The following is a 27,314-nucleotide window of genomic DNA, read 5'->3' on the forward strand; positions in this document are numbered from 1 at the left end:
TGGGCTACCTCAACGTTTTGGCTACTTCTGCCTCTTGTCCCTAACTTGGATAAGATGAAGTCAGCATTTGAAAGATGTAGTTGGAAGCCTGTACAAAATAACTTTCCAAGAAGAATAACAACAATAAAACCAAGATTATGTTGACTCAGCTGTAATGTTGTGGTTGGACAGAATAGAGCCGTGATGGCAAACCTATGACACATGTGTCAAAGGTGACATGCCACAACGTTTTGGGTGACACGCCAGCGATCACCAACACCTGACAACTATTCTCCCTGTTTGAGTTACCAAAGAAATTGAGTTTGTTTTACTCGGATTTCATTTTTGTAATTATTTGACATTTCTTTATATAATACAAAGCACCAACATGATTGGACTGTATTTTTTTAAAATAAATGAATATGTACAGAATTGTTTCTCTTTTGTTTGGGGGGCATGTGACATGCCAGCGGAGTCAAGTTAGGCATTTTCTGAATTTTTGACGTGCCACATCCAGAAGGTTCGCCGTCACTGGAATACAGGATGGTGGCTTTGCTTTCTATATTGGGGGAGGTGTAGATTCAAAGGCCTTGACTCTGCACCTTCTCATGACCTCCTGGTCACAAGGGGCAGTAGAGTATAGTTAGAGAGTTAAGAATGTATTGGGTGTCCCGTCTACCTTCTCTTTGTCCAAGAGAGGGTTAACTCAAGGTTACTTTCCCTGCCTTCCTTCTGAGGTACACACACACAGAGCACGTGGTCTCAGGCTTTCCTCCTGTGTCACGTTGATAGGCAGATTTGGGTCCCACTGCATGGGGATTGTGAAGTATAACAAACCCTTTTGAGCCTTTTTTTTTTAACTCAGGCAAGTGTAAATCATTTGTAAGAGGTTTGTGTACATACTGCTAGTATTACCAAAGCTTATCAAATGCAACACAGGAAATCCAAGACTTCTGGGTTGTAGGAAATATAGCTGAGGTTTAGTTTGTTTGTAGTAGAGGACAAGGAAATGCCTTTACTACCTTTTTAGTGACTCCTATTCTGGCCTTGCCCTGGGCTGAAATCTGTCTATTTCTTGAGGTGTCCTTCCCTATGAATAAGGTTTTTGTTTCTTGTGTTCATTCTGAAGTTTGCTTTAGAACGTATTTCTCTTGTGAGGTGGTAGAATGTACTGCTGTTCTCTTTGCATTCTCTTTCATTTTTGTCCTCATCTCTGCAGCCTCTCTGGCTGTCTAACTTCCTGATACACAGAAGCCTCATGGGAGAACTTTTCTTGTGGTGGCTTCTCTTGGAATTTAACTGAAGCACGGGAAGCCAAGGAGATGAAGATTGCTGGAGAATGTTTCAACAACAAGAGACAGAATATATGCCTTTATCCCCTGGCCATCTCCTAACTAAAGGAGTTGCAAGAAACTTCCACTTTTTCATGAGAATCTCAGGAAATGTTGTTTTCCGTTGGAGAAAACAATGAAAAGCATTTTTTCCATCCATTTGAAAGAAAAGAGTTAAAAATGCAGAATAAAATTTTGGCACAGCACTCCCTTCACTAGCTGCCAAAACTTTATTAATAATACTTGAAGCAACTCAGACTCAAACCAGTAAAATGGTGAGCAATAAGCAGTTTGAAACAAGAGTGAAGTGGCGGGGGGGGGGAACGAGGGTTAGTGCAAATTTTGTAGAAAGACAATCAGCAGTCTTCTGCTCCCAGGAAAACCTCAGCTCCACCTTCTAGCACTCTCATTACTAATTTCCCTACTCTTTTGTATGTGAAAAAAAAAATGCTTAATAGTGATTATCTGGTGAAATCTTCAAAGCAAGAGGAATGGTTTCCTGAAGTCAAACTGCATGCTGCTTTAAAGGAGATAGATAACAGCTCTGCCTCTGGCCTTACTCATATGAAGGGCAGGGAATCCAGTCCTGTTTCGATCCTTTGTGAGAGGTTCTGATGAGCCTTCAACAATGTGCCCTTCCTCATTGCAGCTCTGGTCTAGATTTGAACATCTGCATCTGCAACTTGCATGGTCCAAAAAGCAGCCCATGCCTAGTTCTGGCTGGAGCAATAGGAGTCCTGAGTTTTAAAAAATGCAATTATTACTAGTCATCACCCTTCCTGTCATATTTAGCTCAATGATCCTAAGGATTCTAGTAGTCAGGGACTATTGCCTTAGCATCCTCCTTTGCTAGAGGGGGTATAGTTGTTTGAATACCAGAGTAGACGAAGGCTGCTTGGACCAATCACTGTTTCTCAGCCTAGTCTGCTTCACAAGGATATCATGAGAATAAACTAGAAGATAGTGAAAATAGCACTTACATTATCCCAAGTTCAATGGAGGAAGGGCAGAATAAAAATGTACTAAGTTAGCTCGTTGCCCCTCTGTGATAAGGCCAAACTAACTGATAGGCATATTATGGTAATGCAAGAAAAATTTCTATCATTTTGATGTGCCAGAATTTGTCCTAGCCTGCAGAGCTTTAGCAAAGTTGTTCATAATTCAAGTTCTTGAATTGGTAGATGCACTCAGAGTTGAAGTCAGAACGCAAAGCCATAGTGTCAGTCCAATCTAAATAAAGATAAGCAAAAGTTTTTTATCAGTGGCTGAGGTTCATAGGACAAGGCAAAAATGCTTTTCAAGTCCAGGTGAAAGAATAGGATTCCTAGGAAAACTGGCATGGCACAGAGGACACGAGACTGAGGTATCACAAATCTGTTCTAGTATTATATCTGTCCAGGTTCCCAATCTCCATTCAGACATAGCCAGCAGTGGCCAGCTTTGACTGCACAAGCCAGGCTCTTCAGTATAACAGCTAACTCCCAGCTAGATCTTCCTGCCAAGACAGACAGATAGATAGATAGATAGATAGATAGATAGATAGATAGATAGATAGATAGATAGATAGATAGATAGATAGATAGATAGATATTTGATTGATTGATTGATTGATTGATTGATTGATTGATCTCCGCCCATCTCCCCCTAATGGAGGACTCTGGGCAGTTCACATGATCCATTAAAACAATAAATCTTTATAAATTAAAGAAAACATAACAATTATATAAAGCATTCCCAAAAAAAGAAAAAGTCCAAGAGGCTGATGGTTTCCAGAGGTGCAGACAAAAGGCCATCCCCACGCTTGATGTCTTCCCTCCTCACCCCAGGCCAAGTGGCAGAGCCAGGTCTTCAAATCCCTCTGGAAAGCCAGGAGTGAAGGGCCAATCTCAACTCCGGGGGCAGGATATTCCAAAGGGCGAGGGCCATAGCCGAGAAGGCCTGTTTTCTGGACCCCACTAATCAGAGCTCTTTTACCGAGGGGGTCTGAAGCATGCCCTCTGTGTGTTCAGGTGGGACAGGCTGAAGTCATGGGGAAGAGGCAGTCCCTTAGGTAACCTGGTCCCATGCCATGTAGGGCTTTAAAGGTGATAACCAATACCTTGAATTGGACCCGGAAGCAAACTGGTACCCAGTGCAGCTCGTGGAGCAACAGTGTTACGTGGGCCCTTCTTGGGGCTCCAAAAATAGCCCACACAGCTGCATTCTGGACCAGCTGTAGCTTCTGGATACTCTTCAAGGGTAGGCCCATGTAGAGCGCATTGCAGTAGTCTATATGGGAGATAAGGGCATGAGTGACCGTTCGAAGGGCATCCCAATCCGGGAAAGGGCATAACTGATGCACAACCCGAAGTTGTACAAAGGCCCTCCTGACCATGGCTGCCACCTGCTCTTTGAGCAGGAGCCGTGAGTCCAGGAGGACCCCCAGATTATGCACTGGGTCTGTCTGGGACAGTGCTACCCCATTGAGCACCAAAGATGACAAAAAAACACAAGATATCTCACCATATCTTGTGTTTTTCCACTCTTTGGCTTTTCATGTAGTAGTAGTGGCATTCCTGCAGGTTGGGCAATTGAGATTGGGTCAGAGGCAGAGTCTGTAGAGGTAGGCGTGGTGATCCCTGCTTCTGTCTCAGTAATGCTACAGCCCAACCTCTCAGAACTGGTCCTGTCTGGTCCTGTCTCATCCTGCTCCCCTTATTCCTGTGATAATTATTTCCATGCCAGAGGCATGACAGAATTTCAGTATTCCTGGGTGCAGAATTTTTCCATTTTTTAAATTGGACATCCTGTAACCCTGACAGAAGGTTTATGGAAGAGAGAGCATCAGAAACCAAGAAGTATAATGCCAGGGTGAGTGAAGGAATATGGCAAAGAATGAGCTGGAGTAATGTGAGAGCTGCTTCAAGTGACAGTTCACCAGCACTGTCAAAAACAAGCCAGAACACAGCCTTCTGGAAGATTTTGGCAGAATGTTCTGTAGCAAGGAGAACACTTTATAGACCAGTCATGATACATTCTGTAACCTGATGAATCAGAAGATGGAAAAGCATATTCAGTGTCAAATTAGAAGTTTTACTAAGAAAGATTTAAACTCTCCCTTTTACTTCTAACCCCCATCTTTTCCCCCACTTCCAAAATGTAAGCTGGCAAGGAGGGGGAGTATTCTGTAGGTATTCAAAGTTCCCTGAGAATTTAGTGATGAAACACTAATTTATGACAAATGACCTGCCTCAGCCTAAGTTTCAGTGGTCTTGTTTGCATAAATTCTATTCTGGAGGAAAATGTGATCCTGTTCCCCTTAAAATGAGTTTCTGCTTTATCTCTGTGCTCAGTGTTCCTTAATTGTGCTTTCTTTTTCCTTCAAGCAGATTTTTTTAAAAAAGGTTAATTTCATTATCTTCCTCTTGTCTCCCCTCCTCATTAACTCAGCCTCGTGATGTTCACAAGAGGGATTCTTCTCTTGCAAGCCAGCTAACTTTGGAAGAAGACAGGCTTCAAGAAAACCGCTTATCACATGTGGCCAATGGTCCAAAGTTGCCTTTGGAGCAGGTCAAGGAAGCCATAAATGGGCAGGGCAACAGGCTTTTGGAGGAAGAAGCTAGAACTGAAGCCCTGGTCAAAACTGCTGAGCATTCAGATTTGTTGGGAATAGAAAGTTCTTCAGTCCTGCCTGGTGCTATACAGAAGTTAAGCACTAGCCCCCAAGGATTGCAGCCCAATGAAAACATTAAATCGGCAGAGGATGGGGCTCTCAGCTACCAAAAGGAAAACACTCAGCCAGCAGACAGTGAGGATTCAAATTGGGGAAGCCATATTGTAAACAGCCTCCTTGAAACGCCAACTGAAGAAAAACTCCCCAATGGGAGTTTGAGCTCATCTCAGTTTGAGAATGACAGCTTCAAGAGAGATTCTGATTCTGGTAGCACCTCTGCTTCAGAGAGTATGGACCTCAGCATCTCTCTGTCTACTGATCTATCCCTGAACAGAGGCAGCGGGTCCCACTCCCTAAAGGTAAGAATTGAAGGTTGTGAGTGGGGGTACAGGTTTATGGAGGCACCCCAATTGAGTGATCAGCAGAAAGTGCAGCAGCAGCCTCTCTTTCTTGCCACCAGAGGTGGCAAGCATTGTTTAGGAAGAGGTTGAAAGAGAACACCTCTTGCTGTCCTTCAGTGCAGCAGAGATAGTTGCTGTTCCCACTAATTGCTTGTTTGCTTGCCAAGGCAGAAGAGCTAGAAACCCCAAGGCTCTTTATCTATTAATGCAGTAATGTCATGATTGGCAAGGTTGGGAAATGCAGCAGCATCTACTACTGCAATCAGATCATGTTTTGGGCTGTAGTGGATGGGCAGGGTAGGAAGTTTTCATCCCCAGAAATCAGAGGAAGGCAACCAAATGCTTCACGGGTGTTTTGGACTTAAGTTCTCATCAGTGTCACCAACTAATGGCTGATGACACTCCATTGCAGGAGGTGTCATTCAAAAATGTAGATCATGCTATGTTGCCTGCCTAGACATGGATAATAGTGCAGCGTGGAGGGAGAGGGTGAGTCCTATTTTTTGATGAAAAGAGATGACATTCAAGTATTCATGATTTCAGAGAAGTTTCAAATTTTGAAGATTCAGAGAAATGGTTGGCATTCAATAACTGTTAGTCCCTCCTCTTTGCCAACATCTTCTAATTGGACAATGTGTTCTCCCTTCCCCAAACTCCCTAAAATTCGAATACTGAAAACAAAACGAATCATACAAATCAAGAATATGTGTGGAATCTATGGTTTTAATTTCTTAATTTCATATTGGAATCTGAATTTCCTTGATAGAAAAGTAGTCTTTCTTCCTCTTCTCCCCACAATGATTACGATTCCTGTGAAGCTTTTATAAAACACCTCTTGTTTAGTTAGATGATAAATAATTATTTCATATCCAGAATTTTGTTTGTTGTCTTTTTACCATGTTTCTTTATATATAGAATGCAAAAATGCAGAACAAGACACTGAAACGAACGAGAAGATTTGTAGTAGATGGAGTGGAAGTGAGTGTTACCACCTCAAAAATCATTAGTGAGGATGAAAAGAAGGATGAAGAGATGAGATTCCTCAGGCAAGCTAAAAATCTGTTTTGTTTGTAAGGATTTGTATAGGCCTGACTGTTTTAGGAGACTAGTGAAAAAGTGAAATATTAGGAAGAATGTCCTAATGGTAATAAGATTCAGTCTTGGAAGAGAGAATCTATGAATGTAGCAGGCCTTTAAGGTGTTTTACTGCACTTCAGTCAAATTCTTCCCACTCCAAAGAATGGCTAGACAGAGTCTCTGAAAGGGCAGTGCAGGTGACGAGTTGACTGTTCTTGAATCTTGAGTCTCTTTCCTGTATTCTTTTACCCAACCGCCCATAAGACTATGTAAAATAAAAGAAGACTTGACAGTGCTTTCTCCTTCCTGAAACACTATATATAGTCTTAGGGAAAGTTCAATGTTCATAAAGTGGATAGTGGCTGAAGAGGTACTTTACCAATCAAACTTTAGCTCTTGTGCAAGTATAGCAGCTAGAAGCATATCTATGAGGTTTCTGTTCACTAGAGATCAAACTTACCTTGTGGAACCAGATATAGAGAGATGATGTCTCTTTTTCAAGAGCAAAGACTTTAACAACCGAAAACCAAGAACATTTTAGTTTGCTAGCATTATAAATACATATATTTTCTGGTCCCCCACAACTGACTTCTCCAGCTTGGTTATCCTCCAGCATTCCCATCCAGCTTGGCCAAAGTCTGGCTGGGATTTATGGGAGTTGCAGAACAATACATCTGGAGGGCACTAAACCCTGCAGCAGAACAAGAATGGGGAAGAGAAAAATGAAAGGTCAGCAGTTCACTGCTAATGTTTTGCCTTCCCTGCGTCAATTCTTTTTATTACCACAAGAGTCAATAAATGTCTGGCAGCAATTTGAGATGTTATACCTAAATTATACCTTAAAAAGTGACATATGATAACAGTTTTCTAAAACTCAGTTCAACAGAGGTCAACACCACAAACTTACCTGTATGGTTCATTATATTTCTTTCAGCTTGCCAAGCTTCAGACAGTGATATATTTTTGCATGCAGTTGTCTGTGGGATTGTATTAAACTATATTTCTTCAAAATGTTTGTATGAGGAAGGTGAATAATTCAAGGCCAGAAGTCCAAATATAAGCAAGAAAGAAAAACAGCCTCTTTAGAATATCGTGCCTTGCAGGCCAAAAGTGGTGTGCACATGACAGTGATTGAAAGAATCAGTTCTTCCCTAATGGAGAGTCTGGGCCCTTAGAATGTGGAAGGCAGCAGGCAGCCTATCTTGGCTGGTCTTTATTGTGATTATTTTAGCCTAAGCTGTGCTTCTCTGTAGCCCTGGTTCATCTTCTGTTTCTGAATTTGTGCTCTACTTTAACCCGGTAGGCGCCAGGAGCTGCGGGAGCTGCGTTTGCTTCAGAAAGAGGAACATCGGAATCAGACACAATTAACGAACAAACACCAGCTGTTCCTGGAACAAACGTTAAAACGCTTTGAACAGGAAATGAATGTAAGTGGGAAGAGGAATTAAATTTGTTTCAATCTCAGATGTTGGCCAGAGGTGGAGAAAGAAAAAACTACAAGGCATGGATGGTATTAATTAGGCTAGGAAAAAACCTTATTGCTAAAAGTGGTGTCAGTTCCCTGAAGAATTATGGGTAGAATGGCAACCTTATCTACCTGAATGTGTTGATATTAATACAATACATTGATTCTTTTAAGTCCCTTATTTTAGAGTTGGCCCAGAAGAAAAGTCATTTCTCTAAGCACAGGAAGGCATTTTATTATATTCTTGGAGAGAATTATAGATTATAGATATTAGGTCTGATAGGATAAATTCAGGCTTGTAATCTTTTAAATTCAGAATAACTTCTCTGTGTTTATACTTTAGTGTCTTCAAACATTGAAAATCCTTAGTAGACTTGCTAAAGCTATAACGTAGTGCAGTAAACTCCCAAATGTTTTGAACTCCAAGAACTTCTGTTGGTGATTTTTTGGAGCTGTAGTTCAAAACTTCTGAAGCGTACAAGGTCTCATATTCCTGATATAGGACATACAAAACAAGTACTATATACTTCCTTCTATCCCTAACAATTTCTCACATTTCTAAAAATTTGCAGGAGTCTCCCATCCAAGCATCAATAATTTTTAGTTCTGCTTGTAAATAATGGAATGGATTTAGGGAAATAATAATGGAGTTCCAGCTCTATGTGATTTTTCCATATGTTGTTATAACTTCTTAAACCTCCTCTCTCCCTCTCATTCCTATCCTACAGAATAAAGTGCAAAATGTTGCAGTGGTAGATTTATCACATGTCTATCCTTCATTGATCACAGGTAGAATTTTCATAGGTCTAAGATTGGTCCTTCCAAACCATCCATCAGCTCAGAAATACCCCTAATGATGTCACAGAGAAAAAGTATCCCTAACTTCAAAGAAATGAACCTCAGACAAGAATCAACATAGCTCAGTGGAACTATTGCTCTGTATTAAACATCTTTTATGACTTTGTTTTAATTGAATCATTAAATGACTAAACATGTTTGAGATGTTGAAATATACCATCAGGCTTCTGAGACATCGGTTTCCTGGGGCCTTAGATACACAATTTTTTATTTTTAAATCCTTCTCTGAATCAGAGAACATTGGTCTCTCCTTTACTAAAATAGAAGTCTAAAATAGTATCAAAATATTTACAGAGGTAGGTAAGCATTGCATAGTGTTCTCATAACCAGATCATTAGCACATTTCTACATTAAAGCTTATAAAAGGACAACTTATCAGAACTACAGTATCTGAGATGGATCTATCAGTGTGATTTGGGACCCTGACAATGTAGATTTGTATATGGAAAGCTTTACATGTGGAGGCTGGCTGGTGTAGCTGGGAACAGTGGCTCTTTACTGATGTCACAACGCTATCTTACAGAGAGGAGGGTACTTCATAAGTCACGTGGTGAGTTCACTTCTTTGTAACGTCTGCATAGGGCTATAAATTAAAGGTTTTCAAACTGGCCAAAAATGGCTTTGCCACAAGTTTCTGTTTATGCTTTTCCTAATCTAATTATTTATTTAATAATTAGCATCTCACATTTGACAGTCATGGATGGATAATCAAGATAATATTGCCTTCTTTCCAGAACTGTAAAATATTCTCAAGTCCAATATTTTTTGTCAGTGTATGCTTTCTTGCGGTAAACTAATTTAAGTATACTTTTCTCCCAATTTTTGAGACCTCTGTGCATTGTTTTTTATCATTCTTTTTTTTATACCTTTCCGTCATTTGCTAATGGTCTGTTGTCTAAGAAATGCACAATGAATTCATGATTTTACCATCTTAAATTAGCTCTGATTTCACTGACATGCTACTACCAGATAGCGGGAAAAGGAATAAAAGATGCTTTGTGTCAGCTTAGTTGTCATTCTCTTAATGGAAACCTTCCCTATACTTCAAAGACCACTTCCTTCGATTTTATACGTATTTGATTCACCAATATTCCTAATCAGATGGTGCTTCCTTTGCCAGAAGCCCACACTGTTGCAATTAAATATCCCATAAATATTGCCTTTCTCTCACTTGAGCCCTATTGTGAAATGATTTGATGAGAGGCCTGCCTAAAAGTGTGAAGGCTTCTATGTTAAAGGATAAATAACTACAGACACCTCTTTGTATAGAAAGCAAATGGAGGGTTAGAGAGTTATTTCAGGAAAAAAAAATACACGGTGTTTCATTAGTGGGTATTTCCTTAACCTGCCAGTGGTTCATTGGAACAGTTTAGCTCAATCAGTTGTATCTGTAAAACTCTGCCTACTTTAAGTACACTGATTCTAGTGTGGCTCATGCCAGATTTTATTTCTGCCATGACCAAAGGATAGGAGAGCATTTTCTAAGATGTCCCTACTTCAGCAGACACAGCAATTTTGCTTTTGCTAAATGTTTTCTTTTCTTACAACAGGAATTTTCTGTTCACTTTTCTATTTATAAATATGTCAGGAAAAAAAAATCATAGAAATATTTGCATGCACTTATGCATTTTTTCCCAATATGTAGATTTTTGTACATAACTTACCTAATGGGTGCTCTTTTTGCAAGCCATTTACTGTTTGGAAAGCATTTTGGTGTCTGCCTACCTCACAATGCAGTCTTTTTGCATGTCCTGTTAATGTATGCTTTTTGCACATGCTTCTCTGCACTGCAAAATTTTGGTGTGCATTTCTGTTCCAGATTTTCCTATATGTTCAGCATGTCTGGAAGCAGCATAGTTACTGTAGCTAAACATTCTGATAGAAGAAATGTCTTTCAGTCACTTTTCTTTAGCCTCATAGTATAAAACAGCCTTCTCTAACTCAGTGTCTTCTGTATGTGTTGTCCCACAACTTATGGTATTCAGACACCATGACTATAGTAACGTGGGATTGTTGGAGCTGAACTTCAACACATCTGGAGGATGCAAGTTTGGAGAGGACTGATGTAAACAGATGCAACCATTTCATCTGCCAGTATCAGCATTGCTGAATCCTTCTCGGCTTCTCTATTGTGAAATCTGTCAGAAAGAAGGCAATAATATTCCTTTAGAATCCCAGTGTGTGGTAGGTAGGAATCTCTAAGAAATAATTATTTCCCATTCTGCTTTGTGCCATATACATGGGAGATTAAAATGCATTGCAGCTGGTATATTACAATCTTCCATTTCTACACCATTTTTCCACCTGGTTCTCTGAGAAATCCAACACAGAATAAAAATACATAAAACATGATTGTATCCAAGTAAACCATGACAGTTATACATCCAATTAATTATTTGTGAATTAATCTGGCTTAATGTTTGAAAACACAAATAAATTCAGTGTGCAAATCTAATACAGTCAGAATGCCATAAAACATTTTTATGCTCTTTGCCATTTTATATAAACTTTGAAATATATTTCTTCCAGATTGGCTAAACAAGCTTCCCCAGCCAGTGAATTCCAGAAGTAAATAATCATGGAGTCATAGAACTGGAAATGACTTTTTAGACCATAATCCAACCCATTGCTCACTGCAGGAGTTATTAAAACTTTCCCAACACATACTGTAGCTGCCTGATCTCCACTCGAACATATCCTTTGAGGAAGAACCCGGCACCTTTCTGGATACAACTGTTCTTACTGTAGGAACCTTTTTAAAAACATTCAGTCATAATCTGCCCTCCTGTAACTTAAATAATTTATTTCATATCTTTTACTCAGGAACAATAGAGAGCAGGTCTTCAGCTTCTGCTGTATGATAGTATTTCAAATATTTGAAGAGTTATATTTTACTATCCTTAAGTCTTCTCAGGGCTACACCGAGTTTTTCAATTGGGCTTCATAGGACTTAGCTTCTAGTCCTTTGATGATTTGTATTGATGTTCTGTGAAATTATTCCAGTTTTTAAAAATCTTTTCTAAAGTGAGACATCCAGGACTTGATAGAAAACTTGAGATAAGTTCTGATCCGAACAGGATAAAGTGGAACTATTACTTCCCATGCAGTATAATTCAGTTGATGCAGCTTAAAATTAACTTAGCCTTTTTTTGTGTGTGTGGTTGCACTGCTGAGTCATATTAAGCTTGCAATGTTATTATTCCAAAATGTTTTTTACATTTACCAGACTAGATGTCCCTCATCCTATATCTGTTAAACTGATTTCTAAGTCTATAACTTTGCATTTGCTCTTGTTATTTTCTGCCCAACTCACTAACTTGACAAGATCATTTTGAATTTTATTTCTTTTAAGGGATTAGCTATATTATCCAGTAGTGTGTTATTTGTGAATTTCATAACCATTCCCTTTATTCTTCATTCAAGTCATTAGTAAAAATGTTAAAAATAGAGGCCTAGATTCAACTATTCTTTGAGGAAGATGTTTGAGCCAACTATATATCCACTTAATTGTTATGTTATGACAACCTACACTTAATCAAAAACCACAAGGTTCTTTGTAAAATGTTTTGCTGAAATCAAATTACATTTACAGCATTACCACAATCCATCAAATATATTTTCTAGTAAAAAAATGAGAACTTTTGTCTTGCAAGTTGACAAAACAATGCTTTCTGTTTTCAAGATGCTTACATATTAGTTGCTTTATGATATGCTGTAGTATCTTCCCAGATATGAGATTGGCTGGTTTATAGTTCCCTCTATCCTCCTTCCCCTCCCCCACCCTTCTTTTTAAATATAGGGACAATATTTGCCCTACTCCAGTACTTCAGAATCTGTTCTCCAGGATTTCTCAAAGATCATAAAAGTTTGGCCAGATTAGCTGCAAAATCTGTACCCTCCTGTCCCTGGAAATGTAAACATTTAAGGTAAATTGGTATTCCCTGGCCATTTTCGTATAATTTTCAAGCTATAGTTTTGCCCCTTCGTTCTGCTTTTTTATAGTTGCTGGATAGGACAAATATTTTTTGAAAAGTTGAAGTTCTGCTTTTTCTTTGTGTATATATTCTTCCTTGGGGACTTGTCAGTCTTTCTACCTCCTACTGTATATGTGTCCTTTTTTGTTTTTAGATCTTCAGATTTTCATATCCACAATGGCTGCTGTCTTCCATATTCTTTCCTCATTGGAATTGCTTGCAGTTTTGCTTTTACTATCTTTTTTTTTTTTTGCTTAGGATATACATGCATCTTGAGCAACTTTTCCCATTAGTTTCTCCTGCTGCAAATATGCTTCATCCCATCTCATATACAGGAGGAGCCTTGAACAGCTTTTTCCTGATCTGCTGTCATACACATACAGGCAATCCACAGCCTCAGGCAAAGAATTGCCCTCAAATGCCACAGTTAGGCCCTGATGGTTATTCAGACTGCCATTGCTGATGCCACCCATCACTAGCAAAATGAATCCTACCCTCCCAAAAAAGATTGCACTAAAGTCAGCGGGCCCACCAGTCCAAAAACATTGTCCATCCTTCCTGTACTAGTTGGGAGGACTCAGATAACAGCTATTGTTGTTGTTATTATAACTTGCATGCTGCCTGAGTCTCAGCAATTCTGGGAGGCTCACAACAAACAAAGAAATTACAATAAAATCAATAAACATAAAAAATAAGATGGCAAACGCAGTGAAGTAAGGGGTCTCACTCTCCCTTGATGAAAGCCTGGTTGAAATGACAGGAGTTACTCCTGAGTTGCAGCTCAGGCAATGGGATCTTTAATGTTCACAGCCAAGATAAAAAGAGAATGCTTTAGATTTAAATATGAACTTCACTAATGATCCTCATGTGAAGCCACTTTATGCTGTGCCTAAACTTGTTTTTCTAGGCTTTGCTTTTACTACCAAACGAAGCAAAATATTAATTTATTTAAGATTCTATCTAACTTTCCTTTTTTAGACAAAGAAGAAGTTCTATGACACAGAACTAGAGAATCTAGAACGGCAGCAGAAGCAGCAGATTGAAAAAATGGAGCAAGATCATGCGCTGCACCGGCGAGATGAGGCTAAACGTATCCGAGCTGAGCAGGAACGGGATCTGGTTAAATTTCAAGAACAGCTGAAACAAAAAAAGAAAGAGGTAAAGATGGGGGGCTGAATTCTTGCAACGTTAGGATGCCAACCTAGCTGTCAGGTGAGCTGTTGTCATAAACAAAGCAGTTCAAGGGGATGGAAGCTGAAACCCAGGATGATGAAGAAAGCAGTCTAAGGAGGAAAAAAAATACGGGGAAAGAAGAGTGAAGAAGTGGGGTCTTGGGAGGGAAGCCTGAAGAGCTAGTAAAGATGCTTAATGACTGAGCTACGAATTGTAAAATTTCTGGTTCAAATCTCACTTCTTCCACAAACTTGTTCAGCACCCTTAGACGTTTCTCTGTAGACACACTAGAAATACATTCTACTGATCTAGCTGGGACTGCTGACTAAAAAGGTATGTTAGGGAGGAATTTGGGGGATAAGGCCAGTTTAAAAAATGGCCAGCAATAGAAGAATAAGCAACAGCAACAGAAAGACAATTGGAAGGAGAGACAGAAGAGAAATGAAGAACTGACTGAACTCCTCAATTTTCTGCTGAATGTACTAAACCTTAGTATAGATCATTCTAAGCTACAAAGGGCTTCCCAGTGGTTCTGAATATCTGAAAAATTGGACTGATTGTGGGTTTTTTTGGTTTTGTTTTGTTTTGAAGCTCAAGAATGACGTTGAAAAGCTCCCACGGCAACAGCGCAAGAGCACCATGAAAGTGAAGTTGGAAGAATTTGTCCAAAAAAAGCAAGTTATGGTAAGGCACTAGAGAGATTTAGTTTACATTGTAGCACAAGCTCTTAGGGCAGCATGGACTCCCAGCCTGCCAGGAGGAAACACTATGGATTATCTCAAAGACCTCCAGAGGTTCTGGAACTCCATCTTTCAGAATTTCCCAGCTAGTGTGAGAACTACCATCCCAACATATCTAAACATTGACAAGTTGGGGAAAACTATGGCATGCCAAGAAGAGCATTCATACCTCTCCTCTCTCCTTCCAGGAACAAGTCTTTATTGTCAAGCAATCTGAGGATCTTGAACAGGCTATGAAAAACATTACAGCTCAGAATCGGAAGGAGATCTGTGACAAAGAACGAGAATGCCTCAACAAGAAGCAGCAGCTTATGAGAGGTGCTTTTCTCCCTAAATGGCCCAGTTAGAATCAAGGGAGCCGAGAAATCAGACTAAGGAGAACACGTTTTCGTTTGAAGGCAATGCAACCTTTCAGAGAGCATTGGCAAAGCTATAAACAGGAAGGATGCAAATCCTTCACAGTAATGAGAAGCATGCTATGGATGGTCGAGTGCTCATCAATATTTATATTATTGAAAAAATGTTTTAAACTGGAGAGTTATTTTTAGAAAAGTAGCCAAGCAATCTGAAGTTATAATTTTCCAACCACTTGTTGCCACAGTGCTGTCTTGAAAGCAAACAATAACAACAACAAAAATAGAGCTTACCTGTCACAGAGGGATGGGGAAACTTGTGATATTCCAGATGTTCTGATCTACAGCTTCCAATTTCCTCAGCTGTTGGCCATGCTGGCTGGGGCTGGTGGGCGTTGGAATCAACAATTAAAATAGGAATGTAAAAGCTGTTTGCTATAGATAGTAGTGTCTGCTTGTTCATCTTTCTTTAATAAAAAATCCCCACTGAAGAATTATTCATAAAAAATATAGTGGGAAGAGATCTTACCTTTCAGAAAGCTGTGTTTTACATACGTAAGGTGTTTGCATTTTTTAAAAGTATATTTGAGGGATAGACATGCAAAGGGAAAAAAGTTTACATTAAGAAAAGAAAGCAGAGAAAAAATATTTTAAGAATGGTATTAGGGGAATTTGCATGCAAAATTATACATCAGGAGATTTATCATAATTATTTTTTAAAAAACGGTATTAACCCAGCAATCTATGGTTTGGAATATAATCTTATGAACACAGATTGTGAAATGATTATTTGTACTGACCACTAATCACTAATCTAGAAACTCACAGCTTTTCCATCTCTGTTGCAAGGGTTTTGCAGTCAGTCCCCCCACCCCCATCCTTCCTGCTCTCTTGCTTCCTGCAGCCCCTGCTCAGAGAAAAACAGCTGCTCAAAGGAAAACAGCTGCTCATCATTCATTCACCTTTTAAATACAGACCAATCATGTCATAATATAAAGAGAAGGCTGAGAAGGTAGCGACTAAGCATGAGAGTAGACATTTTCCTTTCTATTTTTTGCATGCTGACATGGAAGCAATGGCTCTTCCGCTCTCGGTTCAAGTATTGAATGACCATATATATTTAATTCTTTTAAACTGTAGACCGGGAAGCCACTATCTGGGAACTTGAAGAGCACCATCTGCAGGAGAAGCACCAGATTATGAAACAGCAACTCAAAGATCAGTATTTCCTCCAGAGACATGAGCTGCTCCGGAAACACGAGAAGGTACCAGAGCTTTCCGTTCTCGGTTCTTTTGAATGATAGGTGGGGTCTAAGGTTGCCGATATGCAGAGGCAGGTGTGCCTGCTGCTAGAGTGCAGAATAGTTGGCGTGTGGGCATATGGGAAAGCTCCTTTGGTAGCACAGCACAGTAGACTTAAAATTAATTGTAATTGTGGGATCTGAAAAGCCCCTGGGAGGGAGTACTCTGATGATAACTATAATGTAATCACCTATAGGTATTCAGGAAAGGAAACAGGTTCCATGCTCAGGGTTAGTCTCCCATAAATTAGGATCCTCCCAGTGTGTTGGATTGTAGTTCCAATACCCATTGTGATCATAGCCAAGTTTGCTAAAGAGAGTTTCTTCAAAGCAGATGTAACTCTGACTTCAGAGAAAGAAATAACATTAGACCTAAATGTTCTATTTCTGCCTTTTGCTTTGATAGAAATCTCACTGAGCCTTTGGCAATCGCTTCCCATTTTATATTATGGAACAAGATCCCTTTCGTTTCCATTAGAGTTGATGCTAATGTTTTCTCCTCTATGTGAAGGATACCAATACATACCTCTGGTTTATTGGCAGCTGTACTGTATGTGTGGATGATCCCTAATATTTTTCACACATTACTGCACATTGCATTGAGCAGGTGATCACATAAATAACATACTGATTATGATTTCCACTAAGAAATCCCACTCAGTAGATCTGTAATTTGGCAGCTTTCTATAATAGCTTTTATGTTTCAGCTGGCTTAATTAGCATTGCTGTCTCTGTGATAGTTCCCAATAGCTTACGTTAGTGATGCATTCATAATAGCTGGAGGCACTGATGTTATTTCCTTCAGATAAAACTGTGCTAGTCTCCTCTCATCTTCTGGCCTTCCAGATCCACCTTACCTCTCTCTCCCCACTCCCCAACAATCCTTTTGTCTTCTGTTAAATCATTTGTGGCTCCTTGCCATTGACATCTCTGAATGTAGAGGGGGGCATTCTCTTATACTGGCTCCCTCATTCCCATCACTGTTGCAATTGATATTGCAGGAACGCGAGCAAATGCAACGATATAACCAGCGCATGATAGAACAGCTGAAAATTCGGCAGCAGCAAGAGAGGGCCCGTCTCCCCAAAATTCAGAGGAGTGAAGGGAAAACCCGCATGGCCATGTATAAAAAGAGTCTCCATATCAACTCCAGTGGAAGCGCCTCAGAACAGAGAGAAAAGATAAAACAGGTGAAGTTTGCCGTTGGAGCCAGGTAGCCACCTTGCTGAAGGGACCTGAGTGAGAACTTTCATTAGATGCAGAGATGACTCTGGATGGAAAATAAACTAAATAACAAACTTAGAGGATTCTTTCGTCAATGAGTCAATTCATAAAACATGCGAAGACATGTTACAGGATTATAATAATTGTTTTGGGCATTTTTTTTTTAACAAAGAGAGTAAGGACTAGGCATATTTTAAATTAAAAAATAATATATTGGTAAATGAGGAACATGCTAATGTATACTTTTCCTGATTGTACCTGCTAGCCTCTTCCATGAGTGGGCCCAACTAACAGATTGTGGAGGATTCCAAGGCTGAGAAGAACAAACTAGGGGCCCTAGTTTGACTAATATGATGAATTACCTATAGATAGAATCATGCAAGGTTATTGAGCTGTGCCAGCTTACAGGAGGAGCCACAGGTACTATGTACCAATCCACTGCCAATTAATTGCTAAACTGTATTTTGGCTTTGCATTTGTCATGCAAATGAACTCAATGTCTTACACTGTAAGAACCTGCTAGACACAGCCTACTGGAAAGTATTTGTCAGGCTCCATCTCATATCACTGACATTTAGACTTAAATGAGTTTTAAAATAGTGAGGAAAGTGCCATATTTCATTGCCTATTCTGTCACATACTCTGATTTTGTGAAAGATTGGAGAGATCATAATTCTGATCATCTAAAATTCTCATTTCTGGTGTAGCACATATAAGGAAGAATGAAATCAAATCCTATTGATAAACTACTCATCATACAAGCAAATATTAAACAAATACATAGGTCCAGAAATCCTGTAGCTAGCCCAGAAGTTGACTTAGAACAGTTTCACTGACAACAAATGATTACCTTCTGAAGTTATTTTAAGTTCAGGTATATAACTGTTGTAGGAAGCCATCCAAGCATTGGATGATGATTGGTGTTCTCCCCTGTTACAGTTTGCACAGCAGGAAGAAAAGAGACAAAAAGCTGAGCGACTGCAACAGCAGCAGAAGCATGAGATGCAGATGAAGGAAATGTGTGCCCAGTGTGAGAGCAATACGAATGAACTCCAGCAGTTGCAGGTAACTTAATATCATGGTGCAGTTTTATTTATGCTTATGTTAATCTTCAGGAGAAGTACAGCATGCATGAAATCTTTGAGCTATCTTTTATCATGTTCTGAAAGGTTTGTTCATACTGATCACAGTTCAGTCCTAAAAGAGAAGAGAGAAATAATATCAGGGATGTTTTAATGTTGGCATTTTATTATATTTATATCTTAACCTTTACCCAAGGGGTGAAATATGGGGATTTGTTTATTTCATTTAAATCCTTGTGAGTTATGCTAGTTTGAAAAAGAATTATTTTCTCAAAGCCACCAAGTAAACTCCATGGATTACAACAGATTTCAGATCTTTATCTCTATAACACAATATTCTAATCATGCTGTACTTGCTAACTCCAAGTTAAGCAGACAGATAGAATCTGCGACATGGGGTGGATTTCTTTCTACCTAATGTCAGAAAGATATTAGAGGAATAACTCTTTATATTATTTGCTGCTGGTCGTGCAATCTCACATTAGATCAAAGATCAAGTCAACAGAGATAATAGGCCTGGTACTGTTTCTTCCTTGCAAAATACCTTCTCATACTTCTCTCTCTCTTGCTTGCTTCAATCCATGTAGAATGAAAAGTGCCACCTTCTGGTTGAACACGAGACCCAAAAATTGAAAGCCCTGGATGAAAACCACAATCTGACCCTCAAGGACTGGCAAGATAAACTTAGGCCAAGAAAAAAGGTGATTAAAAATTTGCACCCATATCAGAATTTAATTGTGATTTTTTTGAATTTCAAATCAGTTTGTCAAAATAAAGATAAAACTAATGTTAACTTCAACAGGACCCCTAATTTAGAGGAGAATGAATAGGGAGGACTTTGATTTGAATGTTTGTGAGCAGGTTTGCATTTTATACTCTTTTTTTTTATTTTCCTTATTCTAATGTCATATTCATTTCAACCTCCAGCTGCATGTAAGCTGGCAGGAATCCAGATGGCTGAGAGAAACCAAGGTTGTTATTAGCTAAAGCATTACCTTTTCACCTCTTCTGTCTTTGTGTTTCAGGCACTAGAAGATGAGCTGAATCAGAAAAAACGAGAGCAAGAAATATTTTTCAAACTCAGTGAAGAAGCTGATGGCCTATCTCCTATGTCACCGAACAAGCCGGCTAAATTTGTCCCATTCAGCTCTGCAGAGGCTTCATAATACTTGGTTTAAGTAGGCAAGGCTTGCTAATACTTGCCTTTGTTTGTTGGAGGGAAATCAGCAGACAGGGCTCCTTCCTCTCTTTGCCAACTCTGATCAGAGTTTCCTGTTCAGTTGTGTGTCAGACAGTCAATGTGGCTAGCAGTCTGATCCACTAGAGGTGAGGCAGATTCACATGTAGGTTAGAAGCAAGCTATAAATGAGCTTCAGGAAGGGGACCTGATGGGGCCGAGTGCAGAATCCACATTGCTTGCTGAATCCTTTCCCTGGTCACTGTCCAGTTTTGTCTTTTACCATTTCCCGAAGGGATATGTGGAAAAGATCTAAGAGGAAATTCATCACCGTATCAGTTTAATTTTCCAAGTTAGCTTTCCTTTGTATTTCAACTTAATGAGTGGGTGGTTTCACTCAACAGTATAACTTGAGACGCAATAGAAAGTGATATTCACCTCTGATAACCTTTCAAATGACAGTAAAACATCACCTGTCTTTAATGTGGTCTCTATCTTTGTAAATTAAGCAAAGGACTGCTTTTCATTCTATGTCTCCCTTTTGAAATTGATCTGTCCCTCAGCATGTTCCAGACAGCTTGTGACATAATTTGTATCTGTGATATAGAATAGCTCTACTATAGCCTGAAACTTAGAAGCAAAGTATTTTTAGTCAAAGCAGTCCTAAAACAAACAGGGCAGCCAGAGGCTTGGAGGAATGCATTTCTACCACTCTGAAGGTTGAGTAGAGACTGGGAAAATGCTTTCCAATCTGGAGCTATGTTTAAATAAACAGACTTGCCCAAACTAAATGGTTGTAAATGTACCGTAAGGAAGAATGATCTTTCTCTGTTGTTGTCAATCATCCATGATCCCAGCAGATCTTCTTTTCAGACGCAGCATTGTACCCTTGGTTTCCCTGTGCTGGTGAACCAGAGTTCTGTGGTCCCCTTTCACCCCACAGCACTACTTGTCTAAGATGAAGCCTCTGCTCAGGTTATGGCCATGTTTGCTCTTTGGGTAAATTAAGGAGCAGCCAAACCCAAATGCCCACTGCAAAAGATTTGTAGCTGGCCTAAGGTTAAAGGTGCTTTGCTTGCATCAAATTGTGTGTGACTTTCAAGTTTTCCTAGAGTAGCAAATACCAGCTTTGGAACTTTCTCGTGCTAAATGATTGGGTGTGCTCAGAGTAGAAGACATGGTTTTGACCTAAAGCAGCATCTGTAAGGGGACTGCTTTGACTCATTGTAGCGACTGTTTAAGTCTTTGCAGTTTCTCTGAATCAGTATAGAGGGCCACCTAAGAGAAGCCACAGATAGTAGAATAGAATATTATATATTTGAAATGCTAACACTGTTCAGTATTTCATAGACTTTTACAAATCCTATGTTTGACCAAAGAGATCTCCTTTCTTTCCCTCCCACATATTTGATTTATTTAATATAAATTTCCACAGGTTTTGTCCACTTTGCCAGTTTGCATTTCCCTATAAATTATATATAAATTGTTGTTTTGTCACTCTATGAAGTACAATTCATCCAGATTTCAATTTGGGCAGCCAGCTGTATGTGATAAATGCTTTGTTTGGTACTTGTTTAGCTATAAGTTCAAACAGAAAGTTTATACAATTCATTTTAACCACCTCAGAACAATATGCATTAATGGAGGAAACATGGTCCAGTGTTCCTTTTGATATACAGTGTAGGGCTATTGCAACAATAGCTCTTTGCCCTCTCTGTAGGAAAAATAGTTCTGTTTTCTTATGCGCTGTTCTTCAAAGCACTGTTGCTGATGACATGATTTCTATCCTGACAGCTAATTTGCTGGAATGTCAATTGAGGTTTAGTAAACTAGTGGCTGCTGATAGTCCCAGTCACAATGTGTCAAGCGCTAGAATATATTAAAGATGTCAGAATGAAAATACAATCTGAAAGAAATGTCTGCCAAAAGGATTCTGGATGTCAGAGGTTTTTAGGAAATGTGTGTTCAGAAAGCACTTTAATCCCTTATCAGACTGTTTTAAATCTTTGAGTGTTAAGATAATGTGAGGAGAGAGAGAGAAATGGAAACAAAGCCTGCACATTAGGAATGTTGAAAGTGAAGGCAAATGTTCTCTCAGTGAACAGTGTTAGCTTCATGTTGAAAATGAGGGATGCTTCATAAACATCATGTCTTGGGTTTGTTGGTGTGTACGCACATTCCTGCTGTTTCTTCTCAGCCAAGAAACCAAACAGTTGTATACACTCACAACTACTCTTTCTCCCTTTCCTTGCCAGCCTGGTCCTGGCTGTTCCCAAAGGGGCTAGAACTTCACTACTGGCAATATGCACTTCCCAGTTTTTCCAGGAAGCGTATTGGAAGAAAGCGTCCCTTTCCCTCTTCCAGTTAATTGTTGGCTAATCCTAGGAAAAAACGTCAGGGCAGAGGGTTTTGTTTTTTGTGTTTTGTTTAGGAATAAGGGCTTTTTGGAAAAAAAAGTTCTCAAGGATTTTCTGTCTTTGGGTTACCATGATGATGTAAATAATCTAATAAATATGAACCACTAAGCCCTTGCGTGCGGTCCAGATTTGCATTCCTGCTGCGTGTTTCTTTAGGTCAGCAGTGCTGACTTGTATTTATACATGATCTTGGCTTGGCTACAGTGGAAATGTGTTTCAGAATGCTGTTGATTGGCATTAAAACGAGCCAAGTCAACAGCTTGATGGCCCTGTACAAAGTGTTTTTAAAATATAGATGGTCTTACTTGAAAATATCTGTACTGTATTGGAATGTGTTAATATTAAACTATTAATTCTTGAAGCAGATTGTGATTAGTTAGATCTATGTGTAAGTCTCTGTCACTGGTTATTCAAAAAAAAAAGGTCGACATTGGTAGCAAGGTGGATCTGCACCTCTCATTAACTCTTACTGTAATTCTGTCATTCTTCTATTTTGATATGAAAATTATTGAATAATAATAGGATGGAAGGTGCTGAACTACTTAAAAAAGCATTACTTTCACGAACATGAAACCTGGCTGTAGCTGAGTTCCAGAAACATTTCTACTTTACATATTGTATCTTGAAATCTTAATGTAAAGGGGATTTTTTGTAGCGTTCTAGTAATTTACTGATTTTCTTTAAGGTGGAAATTTCTGTCAATTGACTGGGTTTGTCAGAGAAGCCATTCTTCCTGTATGGCATTTCCAGCAATTCCCATAAGATGTTAGTGTTGCTGAGCATAGAAAATACATTAACTTACTTTGAAAATTCTGCACCACTTACCTTTTACAACATCTGTTACTGTACTAGTTGATAATTGAAACCCACTAGGCAGTGATGCTCGTTCCTGGTTTTGGAATCCCAATCCCCCTTCTCATCCCCCATAGAGGGAAGAGCTGTTGGAGGAATAAACAACAGCTAAAAAATCAGGAGAACTCCACAAGCACTGGAGAACTCTTCCTGTTCTGAAAAGCAATCCCCTAACAACGCATCATTGCAAATGCCTTCATTCTAGTGAGCTGTAGCATATTTCCCATTTTAGCTAATACTGGTTATGACTGAAAATTGTATTTCCTGCACCTTCATGGTCTGTATGGTTGGCATAACTCAGCTCCACTGCCTTTGCACTTGTTTTTATGTTGGTTGTCAGTTGGTTTTGGATTGGGACTGAAAGCATAGTTCCATACCTATTCAAGTAAGAAGACATATTGGTGCCACCCTCTTGCCAAATGCCTGTGTCTCACCTGCAGTTGAGCACTGATTCCTCTTCCAGTTAGTTGAGCTAGTCTGTGTTGTCACTGGTACCTCTGAATAGCCTTGGGGACACTGAGAAGGATGTGGGCAGCATCATATCTTCTTCTGATCTTTGGACCTTTGCTCAGTTTGCATAACTTTGTGAATGAGATGCAGAATAACAGTGTGGCATTTGGGAGAAGGGATACTAGCATGCCCGCTGCTTATATCATTGGTTTGACTCGTGAGGCAGCAGCAGTCAGATACACAGTTCCTTAGAAATGGGAATTCTGTTCCAAACATCTTACAAAATATTTTTTTTAGAAAAGAAGATGTTCCTATTTTGTTTTCTAATCAGTAGTTCTACCATCAACATATGACTCTATCTATATTTCTGAAATCGCTATACTCTTTGCTTTGCCTTTCTTTCATTCTGGCGCTTTTTACCCCTCATACTTCCTCACAGTCACTTGCTAGCAATTGGTGCCTGGGGGTAAGGTGAGGTTATTTCTCCTTAGCTGCTCTTGGAAAGCTGCAGCTGTTGTCCTGGGCCTTCTGGATGGTTGCTGGTGGTGGTGGCAGCTTCTCTGCTTTGCTTTTCTTCTGAACCTGCAGTGCCTGAGCTGTCAAGATGCTAGCACCTGGGCCTATTTAGAAGGGGCTGCCCTTGGTGTCTACTGGCTTTCAAGTGCCTGCTCCACTTGTAATTTGCTGGCAGACCCTGGATCTGCAGCACTTGATTTGTTCAGCTTCTCTCGAAGTTCACCTCAGCCACTGCCTCACCTCTGCCACTTCTGTGTATTCTGGCTATTCCGTGGCCTTCAATGCCATTCAGCATCACTGCTCAGCCCTTTGCTGCCACTGCCAGCATTCTTCAGCTTTCGCTAGTGTCCTCCCTTTCTTTGCTCTTTGCTCTTCCCTGTCATTTCATTTTCTCTTTTTCATCACCACCACCACCATTAGCACCAGAGCCAAATCCTTTTTAAAAGGCCAGCTTGAACAGTTTGGCAGAGCACAGCCCTTAAAGGGAAATGGGGGACAAAGAGGTGTGGGTGTTCCAGTTGCGGTACATCCTTCCTTCCACAGCTTGTCCTAGTGTGCATGATTGATTTTTTTATGTATGTATTCTCCATCATGCCTAATACTTGCATGCCTATCTTCTAGGTGTAATAGTCCATTTGTAAACAAATCACAGGTAAAAATAGCCACTCTGAGAAGGATGCATTACACAAGGCATTATGGTGTTCAGTGTGGAGAAAGAATGTCCTATTATACACAGTACTTTCTGAGATGTGCTTTGCTCATGTAGATATGCAAACATCAAAAGTTTGAAATGCTGGAGAAAAGCTTCTTTTGCTTTTTGAGTCTAGAATATTACATTTGTGACCTGACAATGAAGTTACAAATTCTAATGCAATCAATCTGGCCACTGGTGTATCTAATGTTGTAATATAATTCTTGTCCCTATTTGTGCAAAATTATGTTCTGCAGCTGTCTGCCATGACATATCACTGCTCCTATGCCATTGGAGAAACATCCCATGCTAATTTGATGGGCAAAGATGGATGAAATGTGAGCACATTGTCTCATGTGACCAATTTCTTTACATGTGAAAATACTCCATTGCACTCATGTCACTATATCCATTTTTGGCCGTTCTGCAACAAAAAATTTAATGGATTCAGTGCAGTTGTTAAGATGACACAAATTGAGTATAGTAAGTTGCAGGTGCTAGAAACGATCAAAATGTGAACACATCTATTGGTTGTGGACCTTCCAGAACTGCTTTGATTTTATCTGGTGACTTGTGCATCTAGTATAATGTATTCACTGTATACTGTTGAGTTCTTTAAACAATCCACATTTTGCATGATTGGCATATAGCTCATATTTTTCTAATTTACTTTGCCTCTTCCACCTGTCACAGCTGTGTCAACCAAATAACACTGTGTTCTGGAAATGCCTTGCAGGACTAGATCCATGGCCTGTTGTCAGATAGCAATAACTGAGGCAATACCAAATATTGACCTGTTGTATTAGTACAGACCTTTGAATGTGTTGATGTCTGGAATCTTCTTCCACTTCCATTTGTAGATAGGCCTGCTAACCGTCCTCCTGACAGAAAATATCCTCAAAAATATCCTTAATTGATGAGAAAGATACTGTTCAACTATCACAAATGGAATTATAGTAACCTTAAAATTTCTACACAATCTCCCTGTTCCATTTCTTTTTATAAGTATGATAGGAGTTAGCCATGCTGTCTAAGCAACTTTTGAAAGTGTGTTAACCTTTTCCACTTCAGTATTCACTTGGAGGCAAATGCTATCATGAACAGGTCTTATTTTGTGGAACTCAAGCTATGCATTTTCAGCTAATTCTATTTCTATCTTGATATGTTTCAAGGTTCCAGTTCCTTCCTTGAACTCTTCTGCTGCTTGTTTTAGTGCCTTGTAATATTTCCTTACAAGATTTCTTCCATAGCAGTTTGTTGAACATGAACAATAGGATAGTTCAAGGGTAGTTTCTTCACCCACGCTTTCCTACTGAGTGCTGGATCTTAACTCTTAACGGCATGTGAATCTGGCTGACGTTGGTTATTTTCATGTTTCCATATCAGCTTTTACCATTCCTGTGGACATTATCTTTTCTACTGTGTAGGTTTTCAACAATAACAGTTAATGTCTAGTTTGCAAAGTTTGATGGCTGATTTTTTTCCCCTCTGTCTATGACATTTCATCTTCACAGATCTCTAATTCCAGCTAATTTTTCCAGCTATCTGTGGTATCAGTCAGACTAGTCGTTTTGGTATATATTGTAAAGTTCCAGGGTCACTATCTCACTATCCATGTCAAGGGCATTAATTTGGGGTTTCTCTGCCTGTGCCGTGATCTGTCACAACGATTTGTGAATTTACAAATTCAGACCACCTGCACATTGTACCATTAGTGGGAAAAATAGATAGACAGCTCCCCTGTTACTCAGAAGGTTACTGTATTAACAAGAGAATGAAGAAGTCTCTGCCCTAATAAATTTAGAGATAAATTGGGTGCTGCAGCAAAAGTACACATTTATTGAGGTTTTCTGTAACCCCCTTTGCCTTCCAATAAATCTGATTAAAGAAGCTTATGAGAATCTTGTTTTTGGGGGTAATCACCTGTCAAGAGCTTGACATTCATCTTGGCAACTCCTTTAATCCTCTTACAAGGAAAGCTACCTTCTTGTTCTTGACCAGGACTATGCAAACGACTGTCTGAGAACAGAATGGGTTGCCAGTACCTTAGTTCAACATTAGCAACAAGTAGATTCACAAACCAGTCAACTGATTACTGATGTTCCTCAGATGATGCAGCAATTTGGACAAGCAAGGCAACCAGCTATGGCCACTATCGGTGCCCCTTCTGCCATTCCTGCTCCTCCAATTATGCTATTTCACTCTGCAGGGGGAAGGGGACTTGAGTTGGAAGGCGGTCTTATGATCTTCTTAGACCCTGGAAAAGAAGATGGCAATTTAGAAACCATCACCACAAGTTTGGAACACTTACATTCTTCCATCATCAGGAAAACTCATAGCTAGTTCCCTGCCCATCAAGGGGGTTGTTAACAAGAATGTAAAGAAACTTCCACCCTAGCCAACTTTGAGATAATTTAGATGCTAAAAGGAAACCATCCAGTTGCTAAATTTTCTGTCATCTAACTCCTTTTCCCTTTCAACAGATCTGATCAAAGACACCTTTGCAAGAATCTTGCTTTTGGGTGTAATCAGCTGTCAAGAGCTTGGCAGATAGCACAGTGAAGAACAGATCCTTTACTCATACCTGTGCTTTGACTGCTC

General features: G+C 39.5%; 1 protein-coding gene across 3 annotated transcripts in view; it reads left to right on the forward strand.

The window, feature by feature from the left end:
• The window catches only part of STK10 (serine/threonine kinase 10), an 88,391-nt gene extending 62,080 nt beyond the window's left edge, over positions 1–26,311 (forward strand). For all 3 annotated transcript variants that reach the window (XM_088133672.1, XM_088133673.1, XM_088133674.1), the window contains 11 exons: positions 4,740–5,321; positions 6,279–6,409; positions 7,744–7,867; positions 13,716–13,895; positions 14,502–14,594; positions 14,839–14,968; positions 16,144–16,268; positions 17,306–17,494; positions 18,468–18,593; positions 19,198–19,311; positions 19,636–26,311. In XM_088133672.1, the coding sequence (XP_087989798.1) occupies positions 4,740–5,321; positions 6,279–6,409; positions 7,744–7,867; positions 13,716–13,895; positions 14,502–14,594; positions 14,839–14,968; positions 16,144–16,268; positions 17,306–17,494; positions 18,468–18,593; positions 19,198–19,311; positions 19,636–19,776 (1,935 nt within the window). In that variant the 3' untranslated portion in view covers positions 19,777–26,311. The remainder of the gene's footprint in view (positions 1–4,739; positions 5,322–6,278; positions 6,410–7,743; positions 7,868–13,715; positions 13,896–14,501; positions 14,595–14,838; positions 14,969–16,143; positions 16,269–17,305; positions 17,495–18,467; positions 18,594–19,197; positions 19,312–19,635) is intronic.
• The last annotated feature ends 1,003 nt before the right edge of the window (positions 26,312–27,314 follow it).

The sequence above is a fragment of the Python bivittatus genome, unplaced genomic scaffold (genome assembly GCF_059951505.1).
Source record: "Python bivittatus isolate LINGU-HERP-01145 unplaced genomic scaffold, Pbiv_v1 ctg000080_np1212, whole genome shotgun sequence".
NCBI classification, from domain to species: Eukaryota; Metazoa; Chordata; class Lepidosauria; order Squamata; family Pythonidae; genus Python; species Python bivittatus.